The 22,238-nt window shown below is 42.3% G+C and overlaps 1 protein-coding gene across 4 annotated transcripts in view; it reads left to right on the top strand.

The window, feature by feature from the left end:
* Positions 1-22,238, top strand: part of SH3KBP1 (SH3 domain containing kinase binding protein 1) — a 350,137-nt gene that overhangs the window by 197,626 nt on the left and 130,273 nt on the right. For all 4 annotated transcript variants that reach the window (XM_057538746.1, XM_007174679.3, XM_007174678.3 and 1 more), the window contains one exon: positions 4,289-4,494. In XM_057538746.1, the coding sequence (XP_057394729.1) occupies positions 4,289-4,494 (206 nt within the window). The remainder of the gene's footprint in view (positions 1-4,288; positions 4,495-22,238) is intronic.

The raw sequence follows: 22,238 nt of genomic DNA, 5'->3' as shown, positions 1-22,238 counted from the left end.
GACTCTTGGGGTCATGAATATCAGTTTGTATCATACTGGGCTCTAAGGGTAGAAGATAAAGAATAATGGACCAAAATCTATATTATGTTCGGGTCACACTCTCCAAGGAGAAGAATGAGTTAACTAAGGAATCCGATTGATTGGATTTCCTCTGGTTGAGGTTTTCCTACTCTTGAGGTATAATATTGAAGTGGCTTCCAGGTTTAAATTGGGCATAATCCACATGCCAGGCATTTGCAGAGGTGAGCCCTAATTCCGGCGCTCATTGCCATCATGCTTGCATGGGGACTTTGGGCTCATTCTGTAACATTCTTAAATTCTGCCTAATGGTTTCTAATTAATTTTGTGGATGAAGCTCTTGCAGTGGATTCATTGAAGACAAGTTCAGTTAAAGACTCTCCCTCTTCCTTCTTTTGCCATCATTTGCTCCCCCTCCCTCTCTCTTGTTTTTCTCTCCCCTTCTCTTCTCTCATTCACTGTCAGGAAAGACTACCTTTGAAGGGACAATTCTGTACCGAGCTGCACCGGGAAAGACGGAGGGCCACAGACGCTATTACAGTGAGTGACCTTAACAGGAGGAGGCAATTGTAAAGATAAGATCTGGGTTCTTGTGTTTTTTGATGCAGCTGCACTTTCCTGAGCTGCTCATGCTTCTGCCAAGTGTCTGTGTGAATTTCTGATCCAAGGACATGGACTTATTTGCCTGAGATAAGTGCCGTCTCCTTGGTGTGTGCTGCAGGAGCATTCCCATCACCAGCCCCTGGCGCTGTCTTGTTTGCTTTGTGCCTCTGTCATGTGTGTGACATGCGTGCATGAACCATGCGTGCAGAGAAGGGATCAGTAACATTGGTCATGGCATATGTGTTTGTACCAGTATCTCTGGGCCTCTGGGGTGGTGTAAGATGGCTTCCTGTGGAGATGTCAACCTCTCGTGGTTATTGCTTTTACTGAGTGGGTCATTGGAAACCAATAAGTCATTTCCTCATTGCGGGGTTCAAAGAAGTAAGATTTTGGTAAGAAAAGTCCGTGCCAGAAATGGTATTTTGCTTTGCTCATTCAGCCAATCACCACACGGCAGACTTCTTTTGGCAGGGCCAGTGTGTAGCCTTTTGTGCTGTGAAAGAAAGCTGCCAAAAGTTGAGGGGAAGGAGATGAATGAGGTTAATGAATGAATCTCGTGAAGTTCTTAGAACCGTCCTGCCACACAGTAAGCACTACACGTGTGAGTGTAAACTTGAAAATAAACAAAAATGGCTCACGGGCTGGAATATTAAGGAAATTATTGGCAATGACTTTTGTGTAATTTGGCCAGTTATATGAGTGGCCAAAGCAAACTTGAGGAAGCTTTGTTCTTTTTTCACTGCGAAGGAAAAGCATCCACCTTAGTGTGCATGTACACATATGCGTACATAGAGACGTATACACAGTGATGAAAGAGAAGGTTCACGCGTGAACACCAGAGCCACACTTCTCAAACTGTCTGCAGTGAAGTGTATTTTTATTTCCATTCCCCTGCGGACAGACACCGGGTACTGCTGGCTTGCCTTCACTGCGCATGCGCTGCACCACCCGCCCCTCCCAGCAGGAGCAGGCAGACCGACGTTGGTCTGTGCCCTGTTCACCCAGACGCGTCTGTTGGCCGCACTTCTGGAAGTAGCACCAGCGCACACTGCTATAAGCATTTCCAAACACGGACACTTTCTGTGCTTGTCTCTCTGTGTACCAGGAACGAGCCCTTCATGATCTTGGCTCCAGTCCACAGACCTCACTTTGGGTTGCACTGCCCTCGAGTGTCACCTGGCATTACGAGCATGACACAGGGATAGTTTACATAATAGTGTGTGTTATGAGCACCAGTGGCTAAAAGATACAGCACCAAAAATGAAAAGCCACCTTTCTTTTCCTCCGAAGGGAAGGAACTAGATTTTGAGCTATTTCGTCAACCCAGATATTCAGACATTTAATTTCATAGTACTTAAAAGTGATAGAAGCAAGCTACCAGAATATCCAGAAGAAAAATCTGCCATGTGTTTCCTTCCCAGCCCATGCTTGTGTGGTTGAATGACCGTGCAACCTTTCCCTGTGTAACATAAAGAGTATTTCTCACAGTGATTAATATGATATTATTAAGATGAGCCCGGAAGGTGGCAAATCCCTAAAACCAGAAGCTCAGTGAAATCAGGTTGGCAGTGGTTGAAAATATTGTGTTTCTAGCTAATGAGGTATGATAAAAGAATCCTTCAAATTCTTCTCTTTGAAGAACTAAAACAGACTTGCCCGAATCCATTTGCCCTGCTGCCTTCTGCTGGTGGCGCTGGTGGTGGCGGCGGCAGGGAAGGGGAGCAGGGATGTTTTCTGTTCACTAACCATTTCTTTATTCCGCTCTCAAATGCTTCTTTCCAAACCAGAAAAGAATATACAAGCCATTTATCACACAGAAAGAATCCATACGGCAAAATGAGAACATGTTAAAGGGGAAATGACACAATATTTAGACTCCAAAATTATATCTCCAGCAGGGTTATTTCCAAAAACAATGAACAGATAAACACACGAATGGATAGCTAATCCAGGGAGGTTCTCCATGTTTGCACACTCGCATCCAGCCCTGTAAATTGGAGCCGACCCCCTTGCTGTGGGCTGTTCCTCATTGTTCTGCCCTCTGTTCTTGCTCATAAATGCTGTTCTTTAGTTAGTTAAAATGTACACCAGGGATCTTCCTCCCCGCCCCCTCCTTCTTGGCTTACAAATACCATTTTATTGAAAACAGCAGCAACAAGAAACACAGCCATTGTTTAAAGGATTTGATTTTGAAACTTGTTAGCAATTTATAATGACCTTTCTATATTTTTCTGTTTTCATTTAACAGTTTCTTCCTGCACTGAGACTTCTTTATTTGAATGACTTCAACATTTTGTGACATTTTATGTGAGCAATTATTTGGTGTATCATTCTTAGGTACTAAGAGGCCACCTTACGTGTAGGAAGATAATGCACAGTGTGGCTAATAGAGAACAAAATTTGATGGTATACTTTCATCCCAAGGGCATCATTGTCATCAGGAGACATATAGTAAATGTTCAGGAGCTATTCTACACATCTAGAGGCTTTTAGAGACAGGCTTAATGGAACTTTCCATAAGATATTCTTTTAATCCTGCCCTTTGATGGCATGACTAATGTACTGACCATCAAAGTAAGAACGTACACCCAGAAATTAACTAGAAACAAATAGGCTCTTCCTTTTAGGAACATGACTGTGGGCAGAGCCTGGGGAAAAAAAGAATCTGGGGAGGTAAGTGTCCATGTTGTCTTGCTGATATCTATTTGATGACTTCCAACACATGCCACCGGAGGTCAAAGGAAAGGTGTCACGTTCCCAGTGTTCTTCTTTGGAAAGGAGTTCAGCTCTGGGGAGACATTGGTGTCAGAGGAGGGAGGAAGAACTGTAGGCTTGGGGGATTCTGGCCTCCCGGAGGGCAGCTTCCTTTCCCTCTTTAACAAATACAATCATCTTGCCAGTGAAAGTGTTTCAATGTCAAGTTTGGTTTAATGCTTTCCTCGAGAAACATGTCTGCGTGCATTTATTCCTTGTGAAGCCATCCAAAGAGATTTAATTCTTTGGCAGTCATAATTTTGTGTGGTTTCTTTAATTGCTAATTTGTTTAAATGGCTTTTAACTTTACAGTTTCCCTTTAGGAAATGTTACTTTCATTGCTAATTGCTAACTGACATGAGTCATAGAAATGGGAGGTACAGTATGTGGTACTGACTAGGTGGGGAGGCGAGGAGGGGGCGGGAAGAGTTGTTACTGCACAGACTGCAGCAAAACAAATTTGGCTGAGAACCAGGCTCTGGCTGAAAAGAGGTGAAATGTCACATTTACGAAGCGATCTGCTTTGAAATTAGATTTTCTGAAAAGTTTTGATTCACTTCTTAATATTAAAAGCTGGGCACAGAGGGTGGGAGGGAGACGCAAGAGGGAGGAGATATGGGGATATATGTATATGTATAGCTGATTCACTTTGTTATACAGCAGAAACTAACACACCATTGTAAAGCAGTTATACTCCAATAAAGATGTTAAAAAAAAAAGCTGGGGGTGGGGAGATGGAACAAAACTCAGAGCCGCCCCCATGCAACATATTCACATGCTAAATGAAAAACCGCAGTGCAAGTTATCCCATACCCAGTGACACTTTTAGCAGTGGTTCCTGGCTGGCTATGAAGTGCTTCACGGCTATGGCTGATTTCTGAGCTCTTTCTTTCCCCATCCCCGCTCTTGACAGGTTTAAGGGAAACCACAGGCTCCGAGAGTGATGGGGGTGACTCGAGCAGTACCAAATCCGAGGGTGCCAACGGGACAGTCGCAACGGCCGCAATCCAGCCGAAGAAAGTTAAGGGAGTGGGCTTTGGAGATATTTTCAAAGACAAGCCAATAAAGCTAAGACCAAGGTCGATTGAAGTAGAAAATGACTTTCTGCCTGTGGAAAAGGTATGTTCGACAGTTTCTGTTTTATTTCAACGTAATGTGGTGTATCCAAAAAGTACCTTGTAGGGCTTGGCGTCTACGACTTCCTATGCCTCTTCTGAGGTTTCATTGTCCTCGTGTGCAGCTCTCCTTCTATATAGGAACAGCTTTCCTCGAAAGGCTCATGCTCTAGTTTGCTGTTGCTTTTCTTACTGATCTCCTCTCTATGGAATGTTTCTCAGGATGACTTTTCAAATAGACCGGCCCTTCTGTATTTCCTCCTCAGAAAAGCCACTCATGCCTGGACCCAGCTAAACACATAACCTTGGTACTTTTCAATCTCTCTTCTCTCCTGGTATGTTTCTCTTGTGATTTGTGCTTGGGCGTGTTGACTGGTTCTGCAGTAGAGAGAGGGGTTGTGCATTTTTTTTCTCAAGGTATTTGGTGGAAATGATTTCAGACTACTGAAAGGAAGTCTCCTGCGTGTGTGCGTGATGGAGATGGCCCTCGCTGTGAATCCCTGGGTTGTTACCATCAGGAAGCTGGCTGTTTTCTCCTGCCCCTGGTTCTGGGTTGGCGAGAAGCAGACAGCGTGTTGCTGCTGAGTACGCGGTTGCCACAGCAACACACCCAGAGCCATTGTGCTTGTGGCTGTCAGTGACGTCTACTGTGGTACACTTTTAAGCATCATAGCCTTGCTTAGGATTTGATAAATACTGTGGAATTTTCCAGATTGTAATAAGCTACACTCGTGCTGTGCTTAAAGAATGTTTGTTAATTTGATTTAGTGCTGAAATTTTTGCTTTGACGTTTGTGCCAGCAGGCTTCGGGGATGGGGCATGGGCAACATCTCTACTGCAGGTTTATCAACGGCTTTTAAATGTTTTTCATTTCTCTGTCAGATGAATTTTCAAAAGTTGCATCATCTTCTGCAGCTGTAGAACTTCCACCCACCTCCCTCCCGCCATCCACCAGCAACCTTGCCCAGTGTCATCATGCATTAGAAACAGAATCGGGAAAGGAAACTTTTTGGACACTTAATACCCTTAGAGATGAATAAGGCAGAAAGGGCAGATACTTAAAAAGGAAGGACTGTTTCATTTAAACTCTTGTTTTGTGAAAGCTTCTCTAGTCGATTTGCTATTTCTCAAGATCTGAAAACTATCTACTTAGTGTCCCAGATTGTGAGTTCATTTCTGCTTCACATGGTCACTTTCAGATTCCCATAAATATTTACTAAAGAGCAAGTTCCCATCTTGGAAAGGAACGATGAATACAGTTTTTCTTCATTTTGTTCAAGTGGTTGAAATGAACGTGACCATTGACTCAGTCAGCAAACAGTTAATTCCTTTTGTTTGTTTTATGATTCTCAGTCTTATTCTTCTCTGTGTAAAAGGACATTGTGTGTGCATAACTTTCATTATTGATATTAATAGTTGTCTTAACCGCTAATAATAAATTGGGTTGTTACTAATAGCAGTATCAGCGACAAATATACTCCCAAGTTTGTACCTCAGCACACTTCTCTGAGCTCCACAGCCACGTGTCCAACTGCCGTCTTGAACATCTCCACTCGGAGGTCCTAAATTATTAGCAGCTTGTCCAGACCTGAACTCATCCTCGTCCCCTTCAGACCACTCTGCCCACAGCCTTCCCCATCTCAGGTGAAGGCAGTGCCACTCCCCCTCCCATCACTCAGAAGAAAAGCCCTGGGGTTGTCCCTGACTCCCCTCTTTCTCTCACATCCCATGGCTGATCCATCAGGCGACCCCATCCGCGCAGCCTCCTAAGTGTGCCCGGCACCTGCCGTGGCTCATCACCTCTGCTCTCCCCCTGCTCTCACCATCGCTGCAGTGGCCTCCTAAGTGGTCTTCTTGCTTCTCCCCTTCCTCCTACGGTCTAGCGTCAATATCAAAGCCAGGAGGGTGAGCCTTTGAAACCCGAAGTCAGGTCGTGCCACTCCTCCGCTCGCACACCTGTAGAGGCTCCCCTGTGAACCAAAGTGAAAATCCTCCCTGAGGCCCAGGAGCTGGGATGACCTGACTCCCATTGCCGCTTGGACCTCCTCCCTCACTGCTCTCTCCCTGCTTGCTCCATCCTGGCCCCCTCACTCCTCCTCAAGCATGCCACGCACGCTCCCACTTGGGGGCCTTTGCCATGGTGGTGTCCTCTGCCTGGACACTCTGTTTCCACCTGCCCGCCGTGGCTGCCTGCCTCTCCTCCCTGACACCTGCTCATTCTGAAACCTGCCCCCTTGGCCCATCCTGCTTACTTGCACTGCGTTTTTTGTTTTCCCTAGCATGTGCCCCCTTCTAACATGTTTATTTTTTATTATGTTTATTCTTTGTTTTGTTCACTGATGTATGCTATGTGCTTAGATCAGTGTGTGGCATATAGTAGGCGCTCAGTAAGTGTTAGTTAAAGGAATAATATTCAAACTATATTAATATAGCACTTTAAAGATTACAGACATCTATAAAATGAGGGAACCAGGTGGGATAACAGTTATATAGTTGGAAATATAGTAGTTGTATGGTTCACTGCACCTCTGTGAAACAGAAGATTTATTGCATTGGTCTTAGAGACAAGAAATGTTAACTTCATCAGAGTAATATATATATGTACGGCGTGTGTATGCATCTTGATTCATGATTTGTTTGCAGAATGAAACCATGTGCTGGCAGCTCCCTTAACCTGCTTCTCATTGTGAAGCCTCTGGGGAAAACTTAAACTTCCCAGCCTGCTTTACTGGCTGCGGACAATTTTTATAGCATCTAAGAGGATTCAAAACTCTCCCCCCCCCCCCGTTGTTGGCGCCATGGATAGTTACATAGGTTTATGGATCCATTATGTTATTGCACAACCTGGCATGGGAGCTGATGAGTGTGATAATGTGTTACTTGTGTACGACCTGGTTCTCATCGCTTCTGAGATGGTTTTGTGTCTAAGATTTATGTTTAAGGAAGGAAGTTTCCTATGAGAGTTGAGCTCGCTGTTTCGATTTTGCAGAAGCACAAACTGGATCTCATGTGGCAGCATCTGTGTTAGGTGAAGCCCAAGCAGGTCTTCCACTCAGGCTGGGGCAGTTGACCTGTTGACATGACTGGTTTGATAACTCGCATGAGGGGAAAAAGGTCTATGATAATTATTAACAGCTGCAAGCATCCTAGTACACTTTCCGTTCAAGTTTGCGAAGTTTTGAGATCCACTTTTCTGAGTCAGTTGAAAATTTTGTGCTTATTTTACCTGTGCTTTAATCCATATCACCCTACCCAGAGTGGTTGAATGCTGATGATTATATACCAGGAGAGATACTGGTGTATCTGTAACAGTCCCCCGACCAACAAGGAAATAATTAGTATTCTTGCTTCTCTTACTGAGCTATAAGGAAGGACCCCATTTATGAGTCTTTTTAATACTACCAACCTGATATGCCTGTGAATGATGTGTTTAATGTACCATTTAACTGAAATATTTATAGGTGAAATGATTTAATGTCTGGGATTTTGCTTCCAGTAATTTGGAAGATGGAAGAGTGGGTGGGGCACAGAGGAAACCAGATTGGTCATGAGTTGATAATTGTTGAAACTAGGTGGTGCATACATGGGGATTCAGTACACTGTACTCTATTTTTGTATATGTTGGAAATTTCCCTTGATAAAGGTTAAAGAAAAAAGAAAAGAACCTTGGGGAAAAATGTACCATTTAAACTAAGCCCAGAGGTACGTATGTGTTATATCAAAACAGTGGAAAATACGTTGTGGCTAAAGATGAACCAAGTTAAATATCATAAGATTAGAAGGGCGTGGTACCATTGTCCTAGCTGATTGACCTTGACAAAGTCACTTAGCCTCAATTGAACCATCTGTAAAATGGGAATACTCTTTATGCCTATCCTACCTCATAGGACCTTTAAAAAATGCTACATAGCTGAAAATACTTGGAAATTGTAAATGTAACTCATTTCAGCTAGTATTTGTTCAGTACTCACTATATGCTCCGCACTGAGGATACAGTGGTAAACAAGACCAGGTCACTGCCCCTCAGGGAGCTGCAGAAAAGTAAACAAGCAATAATAATACAGTGTGGGGAATGCCGTGACCAGGCTGAGAACACAGTACTGTGCCGTAGGAACCCTTGGGCATGGCAGGAAGTAGCGAGTTGTTAGGGAGGCTGGAGAGTGTATATTCATGTGTGTGTACCTACTTCCTACAGGAAGTGGTGTTTAGACCTGTAGGAAGTGATGTTTTTAGACCTACAGGAAGTGATGTTTAGGCTGAGAACCATGGGTCCAGTACACATTCAGCAAGCAAAGGAGCATAGAGTTGTCAAGGTGGGAAGAGCAACATGTATAAATGCCTCGAAGGGAAAAGGAAATAGCACAGAGCATGTGTCGAGGCTCCAGCAGGAAGTGGGGAAAGATGAGAATGGAGAAGAAAGCAGGGCTCACATCAGGAAGAACCTGGTGAGACTTGTTAAGGAGTTTGGACTTGACTTTGAGGGCAATGGGGAGCCATCAATGGGGAGCAATTCTCAGCAAGAGAGTGACATGATCACATAGGTGGTTTAGAGAAAGTATTCCAAGCTTCAGTGGGAGGAGTGGATTACAGAATACAGGATAACTAGAATTCAGGGGAGAGGTTAACAGAAACTTGTATTGGCTCTACCAGTAAATCCCCCTCCTCAATGTAGATTCTAAACCAGTTAATGAGTCAGTAGATGGAGAATCAAAATATTATTTTTGTTCACTTTTTCAGTATGGATATCCAGTTGACTCAGCACTGTTTATCAAAAGGATCATCCTTTCTGCAGATCACCTGTTTATCAGAAAGGTCACCTTTGTCATAATTTAAGTGGCTGTGTATGTGCGGGTCCATTTCCAGACTCTCTGTTCTGTTGGTTTGTTTGTCCTTGTGGTCATTCTGTACTACCTTAATTACTGTAGCTTTGTAGTCGGTCTTGACATCTGGTAGCGTAAGTCCACAATCTTTATTCCTCTTCTTCAAGATTTCCTGCGTTGTTGTATTTTCATATAAATTTTAGAATCAGCTTGTCAATCTCCACCTCCCTCCGCAAAGAAACCTCCTGGATTTCGAATGGGAGTACGTTAACTATAGATACTTTTGGGGGAGAATTGACACCTTTCCGATCTATGAGCATGGTATATCTATTTATGTAAGTCTTATTTTACTTTGTAAAAATTTCTCAAGTTACATATTTATGATTTGTACATCTTTCTCTACCTATGTTATATTACAGTGTTGTTATTGATGAAGGCAAAGTTGGAGGATATAGATTAGTGTGAGAGCCAAATGGGCCTAGCAGTTGATCTCCAGAATTAGACAGACTCACCCACCCAGTCTCAGCAATGCTGGACTCGGGCAGACCCATGTGAGGTAGAAGGGCCAGCTCCTTGAGGAACAGCAGAGAAGGCCAACTTCCAAGAGGAGGAAAGAGAAGAGCTGAGCTAAGCATGCCCAGTTTATTTTTCCTAAATTCAAGTATCAGAGAAGTCATTTCACTCTCCTAGGAGAAAGTGAATAGGGAGATAGAGAGTTCCAAGAGTGTTCAATTCTGCCCGGAGGCCAAGTCCATTTGGTCTCCCTTTCACATGGAAGGAAACATCAAGATAAGACCAACAGCTTTTCTAACATCTTTGAATTATTATCATAAATGTTTGGGGGAAATATTTTGGAGATAGAATCAAGAAGTTTGATAGTGTGTGGGAGATAAAGGAGAGGAAAGACTTGAAGAGGATGCCTTGGGCAACTGGCTTCAGCAGCTGGGTGGATGGCAGTATCATTCCCTGATAAGAGAGCACTGGAGGAGAAAGATATCTGGGGAGGAAGGTCATGGGTTCAGTCTTAGACTAGCTGGATTTTGAGGTCCTTGTGGAACCATCAGGTGGAGGCATCCAGCAAGCAGTTGGATAAATAAGTCTGGTGATGGGGAGAGAACTGTAGATGTAGGTTTTGGAGTCATCCGCCTAGAGATTGGGTTGGGAGACTGTAAGAAGGCAACCCAGACAGGACCTTATTCTCAGGAATATGGCTTATACCTTGTCTCCCAGCGGTGGACCTGAGAGAGAACTTCCTCATCAGGCTGCTTCCCTGCAATCCCAGCCTGGCCTCACCCTTTTTCTGAACTCCTTCCCTTTTCGTGAGCCACTCAGATGATCACTCCTGGCCAAATACTCCTGGAAAGGAGTGTCAGGTATTACACATGGGTGGGTAAATTCCAGATGCTCAGGTGAGTCCCAGGACCTACCTAAGCTGATATGTCTTTATGTAGAATAATCCTGGCTTTCGGGTGCGAGCTTATTCCATGCTTAAGTGCCCTAGGCACAGCTAGTCTTGGCCCCCTTAATTATTGGAAAAGCAGTCTTTTTGGCCTGGGCTCTTCAAACAGCCAGATTGGAAAAGATATTTTTCCAGGTTGGTTGTTTACACTATTGGAGTCCCTACAAAGAAATCCTTCAAGAAGTTCCATGGTCTTCCTGTCTTAGTTGATTTCCATTAGTGACTTCTGATCTCTGTCTCTTGAAATGATTCTGTTTTCTTTCTCTGTTTTCTACTATGTTCCACAACTAGACATTGTGTTTGTGACAGTCGCTTTTTCAGCTCTCATCATCTTGAATCTCATTTATAGAATCACAGTCATCCAAATTAATGCCTTTCTAATATCAACATTGTAGCTTTTACTTGTAACAGAGAATTAGACTTAAAATCATATATAAATGAGCTAGTAATCAATTTTTTTAATCAGCCAAATTGCAGCCAGAGAAATTCTGATATCTTCATATGTACCTCAGGCAGTCTTTTTATCCATACTAGTAAAAATTCGTCAAGCTGTATACTGATGTAAAATTAAAACATGTAAACATTGAAAGTTATGATCTTAGTTCCTTAAAAATGAGAGATTTATGTCTCTAATCCTTTGAAGACTAGAAATAAGCTCTGGGGAATCCCAAAAGCTAATGCTACATACTTTGACTAATGAAACACAACTGGGTCGAACCTTGGCGTGATTATCTGAGACCCATAGTATTGGATGTCTCTCATAGTGGTTGAAAGATAAGATTTTGTGACATCTCTTGAGCAGTTGAAAGACCCGTGATTTTTAAAGAGCAGGTGGTGTTGAGATGCCCACTGGTCGCCTGGGCTGAATGAAGTGTCTGGGATTTTCAGACTTGGGTTTATGTGTTATCTCTCCTTATCTAGGAAAAGTGAGGAGAGGGCCGGTGGTAGGAAAAGGGAACCAGAAATAGTATACAGGGTTACTCTTTGACATATTAGGTACTGTTTACTGTTTTATGTATGTTTGATATATACCTTCTAAAACATTCAGCATAGTGTATTTTCTATGAAATGTTTAATTGCAGCCAGATGGTCACCAAGAATCACATTCCCAGGAGGCCTTAAAATTGTGTTTTTAGGAATATAGTTATTAAGCATGCAGGATAGACTGCCCGGGTTCACATCCCAACTCTGCCTCTTCCTGGGACAAATTACTTAAGCTTTAGATTCGGGCTTTAGATTCCCCATCTGTAGAATCAGAATAACAAGAGAACCTGGCCCATACGGTTGTTAGGAGGATTAAGTAACTCAAAAAGTGGGTAAAAGTGCCTCGTGTAGAATAATCACTAGATTAACGTTAGTAGTTATTATTGTTGCCCTTCTGGTTATTAGAACAGGAGTGCCTATAAATAGCAGTGCAGTCTCCGGGATCATTTCTTTAACGTTTTATTACGGAAATTTTAAAACTCAGAGAAGGAGAAATGAATTTTGCTCCATCTGTGGTAGCTGTTTGTTTGACATCACCAAGCCTTCGGTATTGGCCGTTGGGGAGTAAGTGCCATGCAGAGGATTTTAGGGCAGTGAAAGTACTCTGTATGTATTCTGTATGATACCATAATGATAGATACCTATCATTATACATTTATCCAAACTCATACAATGTACAACGTAAGAGTGAACCCTAAGGTAAACTACAGACCCTGGGTGATAACGAGTCAATGGAGGTTCATCAGCTGTGACAAACGTACCACTCTCATGTTGACAGCGGGGGAGGCTGAGCATGCGAGGAGGCACAGGGCATCTGGGAAATCTCTGTACCTTCTTTTTCTTTCTCTGTGAACCTAAGACTGCTCTAAAAATAAAGTCTTAAAAAAAAAGAAAGTAAGTGCCATGATTTTGGACCTTGTCTTTGTTAGTCACCATTGTATTTACAGTTCCTTGGAAATCATTGTTAAAAACTATAGTTGGCCTTCAATAAATATTTTGTGACTGGATGCATGAATATGTTTTGTCCTAATGCAATCGCAATCATAAAGGAAGACTCATTCTGTTTGGGGTTTGCTTGTAGTCTGGCTATAGATTTCCTCTTCCATTTGTTCATTAATTGGCTCGTTCCTTCATTCACTGAAGCTTTATTGAATGTATTTTATGGACCAGCAGTGGCAGCTCTGGAATTTCTAGATAAATGAGCTAAGGAATGGCAATTCATTTGGAAGGGGATTGGCTAGGTAGCATGTCTGGAGGCTGTATTAGCATAACGTGTGCACGTTTTTCGCCTGGCAGGTTATTTGTTTGCGGGGGTCTGGTGTAGTTAACTGGAATGGAGTTAACACCGCCTCTCCCACATCACACCTTGGATCAGCTGTCACATACAGGCCTCTCATTTAGCGCTTCAGATTGTCCCTACATGGGAGAGAAGTGGGTACGTATTAAAAGTGATTATGATGCAGGGGAAAAGGACCAGCAGAGCTCTGTCCAAAGCATCAAAGAGAATAGAGCGGAAGGAGCTGCTCACTTTCCTGGAGGTCTAGAAGGAGGGGATGGCGTGTCAGGGAGATCTTTTCAAGGAAAGTGATATTTGAGGAAAGTGTTAAAAGATAACTGGGGATTCACGGTACTGGCAGCGTGCACATGGGCAAGGGGAGAGTGTGGTGATGGACGAGGGCTGGGTTTGGCTGGGCTGCAGGGGACTTGGGGGCAGGGAGTTGGAGGAGAGCCTGACCCTCTTCCCTCAGGTCTCTGCCAGCCCACTCACAGGCTGCACTTCTGGGTGGGCTGACACGTTGGTGGAGGGGTTCCGACGGGCAGTGTCATGATCAGATTGGCACTTTAGAGAGAGAACTGGGGAGGTGCCAGGCAGTGTGGAGTGGAGATGGGAGAGGAAGTAGCTGGGAGAGTTGCCAGCCCCGGGGCTCTGTGGTTGATGACGAATTGGCTTGGAGCTCTTGTAGCTAGTAGCTCTTGGAAAGGGGCAGATGGGCCCACCTCATGCACACTCTTTGAGTTGGGCTGCCGTAGCCTGGGTTGGCAGCAGAACTGACAGAAGAGCCAAGTTTCCTTTCAAAGAAAACTCTTTTGTATATTATGGAAAGCAAAAAGCCAGGAGTCAGCATTCGACTATCTATGTTCATAGCTAGGCTAAGAATAAAGAGATTAAAAAAATTAAGCTGGGAGGGCATTGTTAAATACATATATATATACACTCATGAGCATCATCATGTGTGTCTATAAATCACGTAGATATATTTATTTATGTATATATGTACATTCAGCAGGTTCATCTTCCTAACTTGTTTTCTAATAAACCTTTAATTTTAGAGTAGTTTTAGATTTATAGAAAAGTTGTGAAAATAATACAGAGTTCCCACATACCCCACAGCCAGTTTCCTCTGTTGTTAATATCTTACATGAATATGGTACATTTGTCACAATTAGTGAGCCAATATTGCTACACGATTATTAACCAAGATCCATCCTTTACTCAGATTTCCTTAGTTTTTACCTAAAGTCCTTCTTCTTGTCCAGGATCCCATCCAGGAGACCGCATTACATTTGCTCGCCCTGTCTCCCGAGGCTCCTCTTGGCTGTGACAGTTTCTCAGACATGCCATGTTTTTGATAACCTTGGCGATTTTGAGGAGTTTTGTAGGATGTCCTTAAGTTGACATTTGTCTGATGTTTTTCTCATGATAAGACTGAAGTAATGGGTTTGGGGCGGGGGGAACCACAGAGGTGAAGTGCCGTTCTCATCCCATCAGATCAAGGGTACATGGTCTGAACATGACTTCTCACTGTTGATGTTGACCTTGGTCACCCGGCTGAGGTCTCTCCACTGTAAAGCTGGTCTGTTTTTTCCCCTTTTCTACATCAACTCTTTGGGAAGAAGTCACTATACACGCCTCACTCTTAAGGAGTGGGGAGTTAAGCTCACCTCCTTTAGGGCAGAGTATCTACATTCGTTGTTTGGAATTCTTCGGCACAGATGATTGTCTCATCCCTCCCATCCTAATTAGGTTTTGATAAGGTGATTTCTTATCTGTCCTCTAAATTCAAAATGCTAATTCTCTGGCACTTGGATCACACTTGCCATTTTCAGCCAAGTGACATTTCCCACATTTGTTTTCTTGCGTGACACATAAACAGATCTATGTGTTATTTATCCAAGCAGATTGCAAGTTTCTTGAGGACTGGGACAGCATCTTATTCAAAGCCCCTTACACACTGCAGGTGGCTAATAAATATTGAATAAATGGTTTTTAAATTAACTTAACAGTTAATAACTAAAACCGGTTATCAGAGTCTCTGTATGTGAGGACTGTGGTAAGGTGAGGATACTGTTGACGTGGCATCCTGCTTTGTGAAGTGGTCCTGAATTTGTAATAGTAGCTCATAGGCTGCTTCCTGTGTACCAATCACTTTTATAAACACTTTACATATATTACTTATTTAATCTTCCAGACAACCCTGTATCTTGGTGCTATTATCCCCATTTTATAGATAAGGAAACTGAGGTGAACAGAGTCCAAATAAGTTGCTTAAGATCACTCAGCTAGGAAGTGGCCCAGCTGGGAATTTGATCTCAGACACCCTGCGTATAGAGTTTTGAACTCTTAACCACTGGGCTCTGAATTCATTACAATGGTAATTAAAATGGTATCTCATGTGGGCGAAAAACAAGATTGCTATTCAAACACTTTATTCCGATCTGTTAGGTTACTACCGATGACATGGCTGGCAGCAATCTTGCTATTTTTTTTCCTAGGGGAAGTGTTTCTATAAAGGCATGGCTGCTTTTCCTTCTTCAGTTTTTTTCTTTTTTTAATGAGTAATTTTTGTGTGGTACAACTAATTTTATTTCTTTAAAATACAGGCACTTTCACGATGGGCATTTCGTATACAAACCATATTTTAGACATCTCTTGCTCCCCATCACGGTATCTATTGAAAGATAGTGGGCTTTTTATTTTCTCTCTGATGTTTTTAACCAGAAGTGCTTGCTGGGTCCTGCCAAATAAACGCTCCTTGAGTGTGTTCCTTGTGCGAGCGGTCACACCTGTGGGTCCGAGGAGGCAGCCTAGATTCCTGTGGCGATGTAGGCGAGGAAGGAGGACTTTTCTCGAAGCCACCCAAGCCATGAATCGGCCCTGGCTTCCTGAGCCATAAACAAATGCGAGCTTTGTTCTCCCCGTTGCTCATTTGGTCCCAAGTATGACTCAGGGTTAGGCTGGGTCCTTCAGGCTCCATGCCTTTGGCTGTTGGAAGGAAGTGGGAGGCTTCCAGGGTAGTTCTGGGACCTTTTCAAACTGAAGAGAGGAGGCTGCCTGCATGATGGGAGAAGAGGTATTTCTTTTTCTTTTTTCTTCTTTTTTCTTTTTTTTTTTTTTTTGCTTTTAGAGATGGAATAAATTCTCTTAACTTGTATCTTATCTATACTGTTCTGTTAACAAGATTTGTGATGGGTTTGCATTGGTAGGTTACAATGAAGTGTTTGCCAGCGAGGACCCCCCACAGAGGGGTGCTGTGGATAGGCTAAGGAGCAACCTATAACGTGGAGGATTATTTTCTCAAATCAAATGTTGCACTGGAACTATTTAGCTGTTTTAACCAGCCCCCAACTTTGGTTAATTCGGCCATTAATTTTTACAGATGTTTCCAATTTCTCTGTGTCTTGGGTTTTCATGCGCTCATACTGCAGAGAGTAATTTGGATGGGCAGTTTGCATAAGCAGTAACTGTTACCCCATGTCACCGAGATGTTTAGCAATTACAGATGTTTATGCGGTAAACAAATCCAGCTTGCTCTTCAGGTTAGCTTAGGAGAGTACACGTCCACGCAGAGCAAGCCAGCCCTGGGGCATTTCACTCTTGGGGGGCATGGACATTGGAGTTTTCCTTGCGAATGGAGAAGCTGTGAGTAGTGACTTCTGGGTGCTGTTGAACTGCTTTTTATTGAGTTAAAGATATTTGGCTAATTTTGTAGTCCTGGACATTTATATTCGTTTGCTCATATACAGAGTAAAATAGAGACACTATTTTATTTGCCACTAAATTATTTGATTTTCTAAAAGCTTGCTAGTAATAGGTGCTCTGCTTTCTCTCTGTGAGTTGTTCATATTTGTCTACCTAAAAGCAGAAGTCTGTCATTTTCCAAACACAAAATAAAATTCCCTAAATAAACCACAGGGTAAGTAAAGCTTACAATGTGTCATATGTCTTCCACATTGCTGTTTCTTGTTGCAAAAAAAATTTTAAGGGGAGAGTTGATGGTATCTGTAAAATATATCTATGTCTTTTTCTGTCGCCTTTAACTTATAATATTTTCAAAATTTCAAAAAAAGGAAAATAGCATGACAGAAAGGAAACACATTGTTTTAACACATTATTTTAAGAGTAGGAGGACTTCTTGAAAGTTTTTTGAATGGTGTCTGTTGCTTGCCTAGAAGGGAGCAGTTGGCTAAAATAAAAATATATTCCTCTGCAGTGGCTTGAGAGAATTTTCCTATTGAAAGATATCTGAAACTTGCTGATTGTTATTATTGCTGGGTGTCACTGATCTGAGTTCTGAAAAGTGAAACTCAGAATTAGGTACTTATATGCAAAATTCAGATGGTGACTCTTCATTTGGGAAATGAGTGAAAGCTTGATGGAGTGTAACTTGTGAAACGTGGGAGTCTTGGTGATGGCCTCTCTGGCTCCGTCAGACTAGGGCCTGGAAATGGGACAGGAAGGGTGGCCCCTTAAAGTTAGTGACCTGTAAACTACACGTTGTACTGCTGAGTGCCCCCCAAACCCTTTGCTTGTTTGTTTCTCCAAGTGGAAATAGCTCTGTTACTTCTGACTACAGGAGCTCTTTGCAAAAATTATTATAATAATAAAAACTCAAAGAATATGAAGAAATAAATAGAAATTGCCCTTTTTTTTAAAAAACACCTTTATTGGAGTATAATTGCTTTACAATGGTGTGTTAGTTTCTGCTGTATAACAAAGTGAATCAGCTATATATCCGCGTATCCCCTCCCACCCTCCCTCTCCCACCCCTCTAGGTGGGCACCAAGCACCGAGCTGATCTCCCTGTGCTATGCGGCTGCTTCCCACTAGCTATCTATTTTACATTTGGTGGTGTATATATTCCATGCCACTCTCTCACTTCGTCCCAGCTTACCCTTCCCCCCACTGTGTCCTCAACTCCATTCTCTATGCCTGCGTCTTTATTCCTGTCCTGATCCAGGAGTAATCGTAGTCAGCATTTTCTATGTATCCTTCCAGACTTTTATCTGAGCCTGAATGTGCATGCAGTACACACCTCACTCTTCATACAATAATGAGGTCATATTAAATGTCACCTGTTTTTAAAACTTAACATATTATGGGTCCCCCTTTTCTGTCAGAGAGCTGTGTGATCATTCATTGTCAAGATGCACCACCATTTATTGAACCAATCCCTGTGTGGTAACTATTTATGTTGCTTCCACAATTTTACTATTAAAAACAACATTCTAATATATACATTATTGTACCTTCCCTGATTATTTCCTCTGGCTGAATTTTTAAAAGAGGAACTTCCAGGTTATAAGCCGACTTAATTCTGGTTGGTTTTGTTTTTAATGAAAATAACCAAAGTATATGATAAAAAATTCCAGCAGAACAAAACTAAGACTTTCTCAATCCCACACTCAGCTTTACTTCCCAATGGAAATCCCCATAAAAGGTTTCTGCCTACTCTTGTAGAAATATAGAATCTTTTTATTGTGGTAAAATATATATAATATGATACCATTTTACTCTTTTTTCAGTGTACGGTTCAGTGGCATTAAATACATTCTCATCGTTATACAACCATCATCACCATCCATCTCCAAAACTTTTCCATCTTCCCAAACTGAAACTTTGTACTCATTAAATACTGACTCCCAATTCCCCCTCCCCTTAGCAATTACCATTGTACTTTCTGTCTCTCCAAATTTGACCGCACATGAGAGTGGGGTCATAAAATATTTGTCCTTTTGTGGTTTATTTCATTTAGCATAATGTCTTCAAGCCTCATCCATGTTGTAGCATGTGTCACAATTTCCTTCCTTTTTAAGGCTGAATAACACTCCATTGTATGGAGATATCACAATTTTTAAAATCATCCCTCCATTGATAGACATTTAGGTGGTTTCCACCATTTGACTACTGTGAATAATGCTACAGTGAACACTGGCATACCAACACCTGCTTTCAGTTTTTTGGGGTATATCCTCAGGAGTGGAATCACTGGGTCATCTGGTAAATCTCTTTAATTTGGGGGGAACCGCCATACTGTTTTCCACAGTGGCTGCACCATTTTACATTCCCCCCAGCAATGCACAAGAGTTCCAATTTCTCCACATGCTTGCCAACACCTGAGATTTTCTGTTTTTTGGTTTTTTTAATTTTTATTTATTTATTTATTTGCCTGAGCCAGGTCTTAGTTGCGGCACGTGGGAGCTTCGTTGCCGTATGTGGAATCTTTAGCTGTGGCATGCGAACTCTTAGTTGTGGCATGTGGGATCTAGTTCCCTGAACAGGGATCAAACCCGGGACCCCTGCATTGGGAGCGTGGAGTCTTAGCCACTGGGCCACCAGGGAAGTCCTTTTTTTCTTTGTTTAATAATAGCCATCCTAATGGGTGTGAAGTGGTATCTCATTGTGGTTGGAATTGGTGTTTAACGTGTGTTCATGTTGCCTATCACTAATAGGAAAGGATATTATTCTTCTCATCTTAGAATGAGGAGTGGAGGAAGAGGTCTTCTGTCTGAGAACCCCCACGAACTAGCAGGTCAGTTACACGATCCCAAGAGATTGCAGATTGTTTCAAGGAAGGACTAGTTCCCCTGTTCCTGCAGCTCCTGGAGAAAAGATGAGCGGAGAGCCTTGGTGTCACTTGGCTTCAGAGGTTTAAGGGTGACAGGACTGCGGCGTCTCACTTAGCCCCTCACAGGTTTATGGAGAGCGGATTCAAAACCATTGGTTTGAGAAAAGGTGAATTTCTCTTTTGCGCTCTTTTAATTCTAAATGATAGTACTCGTTTCATCTTACGTTGTGGGGAAAGCCAGTTTTATGATTGATTTGCTCTCCTCACTTCTGCTCTGGAATTCCTTGGGGACAGGAAATGAAAGTCCTTCTTTTTGTACATTGTTTGCCGACATGTTCATTTGCTTCAATTGACGTTCTTCAGTGGGGTGGGCTGAGGTATCTGTAAGTATTTCATCGTGGCCCTCTTTTGTTCATGTATTAACAATTATTTCGTAATATTTATAATCCTAGAGTTTGCAGATGCTTGTGACTCCTGAAATTTGAGGGTTTAAAATTTTCTGTGTGGCCATTAAAATGATCTTGCTTCAGTACCTAGCTTGTCTTTTTCTCTCAGAGATTCTCCCTAGTTGTAAAATGATGTTCTAGGCAACTAGAACAATGGGATGGATTAAGTTTAATGCTCTATGAAAGCTGGCAACTTTAAAACAAGCTATCCAGCTTACTTTGCATGGTGGTCTGTCTTTGCTTCCGTTGAAAGAATTTAGATCACAGAGATCATTCAGTTAGTCAGCAACCTGTTTTGTATTTTTCTGTGGCATCTGAGGCCATTTAAAAATTATGAGATAACAGCCTTATTCTCAACTCAGGCTCTTGATGTTGGAGGCCAGATCCTAAATAAATGTATACCCATAAGTGCTCTAGAAAAACATGGAAGCATAAGTACAATAACCCCTACTGACACCTCTAATAGAGATTTCTCTCTCAACTTGGGCTATAAAATGAACAATTTACAAATTAAGAGTTTTCCAGAATTGCCTTAAAAGCCACTTCTTCATCAAAAGGCTATCGTTAAGCCATTTCACAGATGGCCTGTGACTCAGGAGTGTCACCCCAATTAAACTCATCCTTGAACTTTTAGGAATAAAATAGGCAATGTTTGGAAAATTGAAGGCAGATATTTGGAGTCTGTATCATTCAGATGCCATATTTCTGTTTTGCTCATTTAAGATGAGGAAGTTAGAAGTGGTAAAGATGGATTTACTGCCTCATTTTCTTTTTCTTCTTTCACTTGCTAAGCATTTTCACCCGCCAGTGATTTTAATATGTTTTGCTCCATTTGTTTTGGTAGCATCTGCTCAGTCTGTTCTTTTTATTTTGATTTCTTAGTTGGGTTTCTCATTTTTTCCTTCACTAGAGGCAGCTTTTTGGAAACTTCTTGGGTACCTTTTCTAGACAATTAACAAAATTGATAATAAGAGAAGTAGTGATGTAAAATGTCAAGACTTTAGATCCTAGAGTTGTCCAAATTCGTCCTCTTGGTACAGTGCTTAGCAGTTACTGCATTGGGAGAGCTGGACACATTTTCTGTCTTATATGTCTCAATTTTAGATTTAGTTTCTTTTGCTTCAAACCCCAGTCCCGTCTGCATTCAGGTGTTGTTAGAAGCAGAGAAAGTAGACTTGTTCATAATATAGAATCCTGTTTTTTCAAGTGATGTGAATACAGATACTGCTATTTTTGACTCAGAAGAGGCTGAAACATTACAAAGTTGGTAGGTAACTCTATGCCCATGCATGGAAGTAGTCTGCCTAAGCGACGCATGTCACATTGTCGATTTGCAGTACAGCGGTGAGCAGAATGTAACTGATGGGTGACCTTACTGTGCTTACAGTCAAGGGTTATAGCATCTCTGACATTTTGGTGTAATTTTTGTATTCATTGCCCAAGAGCTCAAACAACTCCAGGTTTTTCTGACTAGAGCCTTCAGTCATAGGTCATTAGGCAGGAGAGGAGAAAAGCAGTCCAGATAAGAGATGACAAGAGGTCTTGAGAAACCAAAAGAGACATAGCCAGGTCAGGGAGGCATCACAGTTTCCAAGTACTAAAAGTGGTTTTATGGGGCCAGAGAGCAGTGCGTTCGTGGGTAGCCCAACCCTGACATTAGTCTAGAAATTCTATGTGAAATGAAGATCTAACATGGGTTGATCGTCTTGTCATGAAACTGAACGACTAGAAAGAGGCAGGGGTACTCTAAGAGGCGATGACAGAGGCAATGAATGAAGATGGTCAAGAAACTAGAACTCAGGTGATTGGTCTGGAGTGTGGAACAGTGATGGTCACTGTGGCAAAGAGAGAAGGCTAAACAGAGTTGAGGAGGAGATGAAGAATTATGTTGGGGTTGATGGTTGACCGTTCTCTGGTGCCATTGATGGCCGAAAAAAGGGGAGCCCCCTTTAACTTGAGACATGGTGCCAGCCTGGGAATAAGGGAGAAGTAGCCAGTAGTGAGCTCTGATAAATTCTTCCTTGTCCTGTGATGGGAAGGGTGTGGAAATCTTTCCCTGAAAGCCCCGTAGATGGCCATCTGAAACCCACCTGTCTGAAATAGATTAAGTATAATAACTCAGGAGTAGGGAATGGGTTATAAACTCCAGAATTACCATCACTGGTCTCTGTCCTCCTTCGTCACCATCTTCC

This window comes from Balaenoptera acutorostrata, chromosome X, assembly GCF_949987535.1.
Source record: "Balaenoptera acutorostrata chromosome X, mBalAcu1.1, whole genome shotgun sequence".
Classification (NCBI taxonomy): Eukaryota; Metazoa; Chordata; class Mammalia; order Artiodactyla; family Balaenopteridae; genus Balaenoptera; species Balaenoptera acutorostrata.
Note: the sequence above shows the minus strand (reverse complement) of the source record. Positions and strands in the feature narration are given on the sequence as shown.